The 7982-nt window shown below is 30.0% G+C and overlaps 1 protein-coding gene across 1 annotated transcript; it reads left to right on the top strand.

Moving 5' to 3' along the window:
- Window positions 1-283: 283 nt before the first annotated feature.
- LOC113385872 (protein RRP5 homolog) lies at window positions 284-3610 on the top strand. Its single transcript, XM_026623696.1, has 2 exons — window positions 284-381; window positions 442-3610. The coding sequence occupies exon 2, from the start codon at window positions 491-493 to the stop codon at window positions 3608-3610; it is 3120 nt and encodes a 1039-aa protein (XP_026479481.1). The 5' UTR covers window positions 284-381; window positions 442-490.
- The last annotated feature ends 4372 nt before the right edge of the window (window positions 3611-7982 follow it).

Raw genomic sequence — 7982 nt, 5'->3', positions numbered from 1 at the left:
CTTTTAATTTTCAATAACGATTGTTCCATATGTTGATATAAAATTTTAAAATAAAATGTATGGATTATATGACAATAATATAAGTAATTCATATTTATATTAAATTACCCGATTATTGTACTTTTTCAATGCCAACAACAAATTCAAACTTGAACAAGATACATCATTACCCACTCTTCTTTGTCATTTGTCTATGCTCAAAGCTTATTTGTTCGAACACCAAACTCTCGCCGAAGAACAGAATAACTGTTCTATGGTACCAAGCAAACGTCAAACTTACTACTACAAGGAAAGCGAAAGCAGTGTCAGAACACGTGCAGTAGTATTAACCTCAAATATATTACAAATATTCCGTTCTTCTGAATATTGTTGGAGTTAAATGTATTATCAAATATATTGTATATAAAATTTGGAGATAACTAACACCTTGTTTCTTTGAAGGAAATTGTAACGATACTTTTCTGCAAGTGATTAAAATTATTATATTATTATGGATGCTTCCCTTAATGATTTTCCGCGAGGAGGGCAAATTGTGAAGAAAAATGAGAAACAAAAAGCTACTACTACACTATTTGGTAATACTGCTGTTGTAAAAACTAAAAAAAAAACTGCCACAAAGAAACAAAGACAAAAAGCTCTTGATAAGAAAAATGAAAAACATGAAAACAGTATTACACCAACATCTTTCGAAGGATTGTGCTATAAGAGCATTAAAGATGGTATGATTATTCTAGGATGTGTTCATAAAGTGAATGAAATGGCAATTCAAGTTTCTCTGCCCGGCCGGATCTATGGTTATGTTATGGTCACAAACATATCGAAACCTTATTCCAATAACCTGCAAAAGTTTGTCGATGATCCCCAATTTACAAGTGATGATCATAAAACATTGAAACAAATGTTCAGTCCAGGTCAACTTGTATGTGTAAAAGTTCTTGCACCTGATGCCGCAACAAAATTCAGTGTAAATTTATCTCTAGATCCTTGTGATACACATAAAGAAATAAAATCGACTGAGATTACTACAGGTTCTATACATATGGTAGCTGTTCAAAGTATTGAAGACCATGGATATGTTGTTGATTTTGGAATTACACGTTGTCGAGCATTTTTACCTAATTCACATGTACCACAAAAATATGGAAGGCTAGGTATTGGTGAATTAATATGGTGCAGCGTTTCTAAAATTACTTCAACGCCTTTAGTAACAACTATGGTTTTATCAGCTTTGGAAGTAAATAGTGCTAAATCTGTCATATCTGATGTAACATCATTGAATAGTATATTACCTGGAATGAGAGTTGAAGCTACTATCGAAAAGATTTTGAAGAATGGTTTGCAACTAAAGTTTATGGATAAATATATAGGTTATGTTGGAATATCATATCTCAAGAAGTTGAATTGCGATACTTCAAAATACAATGTTGGTCAAATTATTGATGCAATTGTTTTGTATATAGTCCCTACCGTAAAAATAACATATCTTGCTATCAGAGATCTAGAACCTATTTCAACGTCTGAAAATATCAAAATTGGAGATACAATGCAGGGCAAAGTAATTTCAAGATCAGCTAAAGGAATTTATTTAAGTCTACCTCGTCATGCCAGGGGTTTTATCCCTTTTAAGAGAGTGAAAACCAGCAAAGACAATGATCTAAGTGAGATGTTGCTGAAATTCACAAGAGGTACAACTCATTGCATTCGTATTTTGTCTTTCGATTTCATGGATAATAGCTATATATGTTCAAATGAGAAAAACGTGTTAAATGAAAAAATTTTTACCATTAATGATCTAACTGCGGGTCAAATCGTTAGTGCTACGGTACAAAATGTTAACAACAAACGGCTCATGGTTAAAGTTGGTAATGTTGTAGGAGTAATAACTTCTTTGCATGTATCCGACTTTCCCATACAAAAATCTTCCATGACAACCAGATTTACTGTGGATCAAACTGTTAAGTGCAAAGTATTGGATGTAAATACCGAAACAGAACAATTATATTTAACAATGAAGCCTAGTTTAATGGAAAATACTGCTTCACTTTTGTTCAGCATGAACGATGCTCAATTCAATAAAATATACAAAGGTGTAGTTGTTCAAATAATTCCTTCTGGTTTAGTAGTAGTGTTTTTCAATGGATTGAAAGGTTTCTTGCCCAAACAACAATTTGGTTTTCAAAATGCAGGTGATTCAAACAAATTATTTTTTGTAGGACAAGTTATAGATTGTACAATCGTCAAAATAGATAAAAGTAGTTCCAGAATGACTTTGTCAATGAATGCCGAATTAAAGAACACTAAAAAGCAAAACAATTTAGTGCAGCAAAGTAATGACATTGTGGAGAAAGAAAATGTAGAACTCACAAAAATTTCAAAACATAAATTGACTGAAAATAATAAATCTGAAAAGCGTGATGCTCAGCAAATTGATAGTGTCGTTGCAGAAAATTATGTTGTAAAGAAAAAACGAAAAGTTTCTACAGCCTCAAGTGAACAGGATAATGTAGATTTAAAAAAAGAACAAATGGATGTTTCAGATTGTGAAGATCAAGTAAATAAGAATGATACAGAAATTAGTATTAAAAAGAATCACTCGCAACAAGGTTTATTGAAAGCAAATGATTTTTTCAATATGAGTGCGGAATGTCTACGACAAAATACAACTGAAGTTTCTTCAAGTGAAGAGTCGGAAGATGAAAGTGAAACTATTAAGAAGAAAGTTAAAAGTAAAGAGAAAGAAGAAACTATACGAAATGATGAGAAAAAAATTCGTGAAAATGAATTAAAGTTTGCGGAATCATATGAAAATCCACAATCAGCAGACCATTTCGATAGGCTACTACTCGCTAATCCTAATGATTCCAAGACATGGATAAATTATATGGCATATCATTTACAAGGAACAGAGATCGAAAAAGCTAGAGCAGTTGCACGAAAGGCTTTTTCAAACATATCTTTTAGAGAGGAGCAGGAGAAGTTAAATGTTTGGATAGCATTATTAAATCTTGAAAATCATTTTGGAACAAAGGAAACATTCAATGAAACATTACAGGAAGCACTTCAAACAAATGACGCTTATAGCATTCACATGCAAGCAATTCAAATGTTGTCGGAAAGCTATAAAGTGCAGGAGTTGAGTGATTTAATCAATAAAGTCTTAAAAAAATATAGTCATAAATTAGAGTGTTGGTTAGATGTAGGACGAGCTTGTTTCAAAGCTAAATTAGTAGACAAAGCACGACAAATCATGCAAAAGGGTTTGAATGTATTAGAAAATAATAGACATGTGGATTTATTAACTCGCTTCGCTTTTATGGAGAATCAGTTTGAAAACTCTGATCGTGCACAGGCGCTTCTAGAGCAAGTTTTGACATCCTACCCTCGAAGGATTGATATTTGGTCTCAATATATCGACATGCTTATTAAAAACTCACAAATTGATATTGCCAGGGATGTACTAAGAAGAGCTAGTTCGCTATCATTACCAGCTAAGAAAATGAAGGTTATATTCAAGAAATTTTTGGATTTTGAGAATAAATTTGGTGATGAAGATGCTGTGAACAAGGTCCGGCAAATGGCGGAAGAGTTTGTTAAGAAGGCGACAAATTAATAAGTTAATATATTAGTTAAGATGTATTTTTATGAAATCAAAAATCAAAAAACTATAAATAAAATGTAAACTAAAATTAAATTACAAGACTTTCACTTACTTCTTCATATGTTTAATGCTCTTTACATATATAATTGTCATCTAGAGTCCATGTGGTAAAATAAAACATTGGTTAGTAAGATATGCCCATATCATCCGAATCGTATTTCATATACTTTATTACTATTAACAGTACCTGAAAAATTATTGTTATTTATTATTTTATTTTCAATCACTTATCTTTTGCATTGTATGCATTAAAAATTGTAATCTTATTTAGATATTCACATAATCTGAACCATTTTTACTTGTTTATCTATTTACGATCTGAACTTATAATTTAGTTTGAGGTATTAAGAAAAATTTTACGACGTGCGGGTGGTATTTTAAAAAAGTGTTTAACGACTACTTCAGGCCATTGTGAGATTTGACTCCAATTTTGACAGGTGGACATGTTCATTATTAATTTTGCGAAAATGTAAATACTTTAAATAAGAAAACGTTTGTTCACAAACAACTTTTATTTATTTATTTATTCAAGTATAAGTGAATTAATATAGTGAATCTCAAGTAATGTTACTTTGAAAACAATTACACAAATTGGTGAGTGTTTCGTGCCAAACTGGGAATGATGCAAATCGCTTTGGGGTAAGTTGTATAAATAGCAAATATTTTTTGATTTCTTTGCATTTCAAAACCTGACAAAGATTAAACAAAAATTGATGTATGCTAGTGTACTGTATACATATGAATATTCAAATACAATTTCTTGAAACCTTTTCGGGTGAACGACGTTTTCATGATACGAGGAAAATTGCATCCGCTTTTTATGAGTCCCTTATTGGAATGCTTCATATTATACATTTATTGTAATAACTTTTTTAAATAATACATAATTCTATACATTTTACATTGTAATTTGAATAGCAAATATTTATTCAATAGCCTTATTAACTTCCCGTAGTTATAGTAATCGCAAAAAAAAAATCGAAAATGAAAATTTGTATATATCTTTACGTTTCAAAGGTTTCTGAATATTTTGGCGTACCTTAGAAAAAATGTGTGTGTGCGGATACAATTTTTCGTCGACGATTTCGGGAACACCGATCAGCCGATTTGAATAATTAAAAAAACATTCGATTCGTATTGATAAAGGAGACGTGCTGATTAGTTTTTGGCAAAGGCAGGTCTAGCCGTTCCGAAGATACGGGGCAAAAAGTGCCAAAAACGGTAACTCAGTTTTTAAGAGAACGGAGCGTTCGATTTTAATAATCAATCAAGTAAAATAAAAGTTTTTACTTGTATTGACAAGATTAAGAATTGATTAACTTTTTGGGAAGGCAGTTCGAGCGGTTATGGTCTCTCAATAAAAATAAGTTAATTTGGCGGCCAAAAATGTTTATTGGACATATGTACATGAAATTATCACATATTTTGTAGTGATTTTAATAATGTGTTTACATTTTGTGTAATTTTTTTTGGGTTTTGTACCAAGATTTTTAATTACGGTACGGGAAGTTCCAACAATTCCAGTTTAAAGTTCAGTTTAAAAAAGGATACACAAAATTTTAGTTAGAGGATCTTGGCATGAAGTCATAACTTTTATATTCATCTATGTGTAAAAAACATGTTTTTTAAAAATTTTAATAATTAATTTATGAAGATTCTTATTTCCTAATTCTTTAATACTTGAGGGCAGATTGTTGAATAGCGTAACACCCAGTATATCTAAAGCAGCTATTTTCAAAATTGTCCATATGGTCCCTCAGGGGTACATGACAACTTTCAAGGAACTTATAGCATTGAAGGAGAAATTTGTGGGTCCACGAAATGAAAATGGGGGACCGTGGACCCACTACACCGAGCGTGATCTATAACAAAAAGTAATGTACAATATTTATAGACCCGAAAAGTAAAAACGAATTTGTCGGTTTTTATAAAAATGTGCAAGTTGTAGAATGTAGGAATTCGCTTTTCAGGTTGCAATATATTGTTTTATATTTGCTGGTTGTTGAAAGGCTTATTCTTAGGAATATTCTTTGAGACTATTTTTGGCTGTTAAAGATCAATATTTAAATAATGATTTCAGAACTGTAAAACAGACATCTGACAATAATACAACTAGAAAACTAATGTGAAACCGTTAACAAGTTTGTCTTGTGTTATAATAATTAGATTTGGGCTGTGATTCGATTTATATCGAAAATAGATCGTTGGCAAAGGCAATTTCAGTGGATTTAAAATGACTTTATCAAGAGATTCCACGCAAATAATAAATAATCGTGCCAATGTTGAAGATACCAATAACTTGAGGTTACTTGTAGTTACGCTTGTAAGTTGTAGTTAACAATTTTTTTTCATAATTAGGTTTAGTTAGAATTATCGCTTTTAGTGGGTCTATTTCAAGTCGATTCTTGCCACTTATTTAAAGAACTTGAGCCTGGCAATCAGAATATTCATTTTCGTTTTTTTTGCTATTTTTCGTAAATTTGAAAATGGTATTTAAACAGTATTAAAGCGATATTTTAAATCACAATATAGGTTCCTTTACTTTCGCAACGTATATAGTTTTATATAATCATTATTGTCGTAAATATCATTTTGATCATTTGATGGGCTGTTGTAATCAATGAAAAAGCAATGATTCAGTTTCAACGTTTACTTTTCGAAAAGTTTCGAATGTTTGATCAAACATTCTGGAAAGTCTGGGAGAAATATTGCTTCTAACAATAAGACACCCTGGAAGGTAGAAAATGGAAATCCGCACTTGCAAAAATCGTATTATTTTTAAGTTTTTATTTTTTATTCGAATTTTATAATCCGGATTAAATGCGCGAACTTTTGTTGGTACTTGCCAACATACTTTAGTACATTTTTTTGAAAGGGGAGACATTTGAAAGTCGATTTATTTTGAGAATTTTAAATTCATAGTTACAAAAATAATGAAAAAGAACCAATATCATTGATCACAGTTTTTGACCAGAGGATTGTTTATATCTAGGCTGGAATTAGAAGCTCATAATTTTCAAACTGCACGGGATACATTTAATCATGCTAGTTACCTTTCGACACCCCTTCACTTCACTCCTTTTCGACATGACATTGAGTTCTGGGATACCCTATATATATATATATATATAATATATATATATATATATATATATTGCATATATAATTCAATGTTCATGTACAATGTTTTGTACGTGTACAAATAAAGCGTGTGAGCTTATATGGGTTTATGAGTATACCTGAAGTTTATTTCAAGCTTTATCGTGTTTAGTTTATACGTAGCCTTGGGATAGATCGCGTTTGAGATGCCAACACTTATTTATTTCTTAAGAGATATTAACTGTCTCAACGTCCGCATTCTGTTTGCACTTTAACAGATTCGTCATATCGAACAGGCGATCTAGCAATTGCGAACTGTGGCTGCGTAATTCAAGTTTATTCATTAAATTACAGATATTTTGCTTTGAAATAATTTACCAGGTGTAATATTTAATGTGTGAATATATATATATATATATATATATATATATATATATATAGTGAAAATAATATAATAATCGATAATATTTTATACAATAACTGATGATATAATATTTAATTGCACTTCGATCCTTTTTAGAAAATTGAAATATAAACAATATTTTATTTAATTGGATTGTATAATAAGAATTATTTATATAATATCTAAATTGTTCATAATCACGAAAACATTCATTATCTCTGCTTTATGGATGTAAAATGACCATTCGTTCCGGATTTTCCGGGAAAGCGCCGGAAATCTACTTTTCCCGGATTTTTCTAGAAGTAACATTTGTGCCGGATTCATGTTTTGTTGTCTCGTTTTTATCCCAATTTTTGAAAGAATTTTTATTTCCTATATATTACAGTTACAATTATATGCCGAAACAATTGAGCATATCAAGATACATGACGTAAAAAGGGCGCTCTGAACGTAATATTCTCTATTAATGTTAATAATGAAGAAAATTGTACAGAATTGTATACAATGTTACATATATTTAAGTAATAAATATAATAAGTAATTCTGATTAATATGAAAAGTTTATTACTTTAAATTATTATATATTAAATAATAATTAAAAACAATTAGTTATTTATTGGAACTAATTCTCCCACTAATTCAATTATCTATCCTAGATTTGAAATAAAAAAATATGGTCATCTTATTAGTTTGTTAAATAGGTAGAAATGACATAAATATACTTATAATAATTTGATATTTAAAAACATTTACAAATTAAGTAAAACATATAATTTTATTACGACATTATTAAAACATACTTCTTTAACTTATTCTTTATTT

The sequence above is a fragment of the Ctenocephalides felis genome, unplaced genomic scaffold (genome assembly GCF_003426905.1).
Source record: "Ctenocephalides felis isolate EL2017-DRISC unplaced genomic scaffold, ASM342690v1 CF-g0.4_SCAFFOLD_03571, whole genome shotgun sequence".
NCBI classification, from domain to species: domain Eukaryota; kingdom Metazoa; phylum Arthropoda; class Insecta; order Siphonaptera; family Pulicidae; genus Ctenocephalides; species Ctenocephalides felis.
Note: the sequence above shows the minus strand (reverse complement) of the source record. Positions and strands in the feature narration are given on the sequence as shown.

Coding starts and splice junctions, on each gene's coding strand:
- LOC113385872 (XM_026623696.1), top strand. CDS start 491: ATGGATGCTTCCCTTAATGATTTTCCGCGAGGAGGGCAAATTGTGAAG.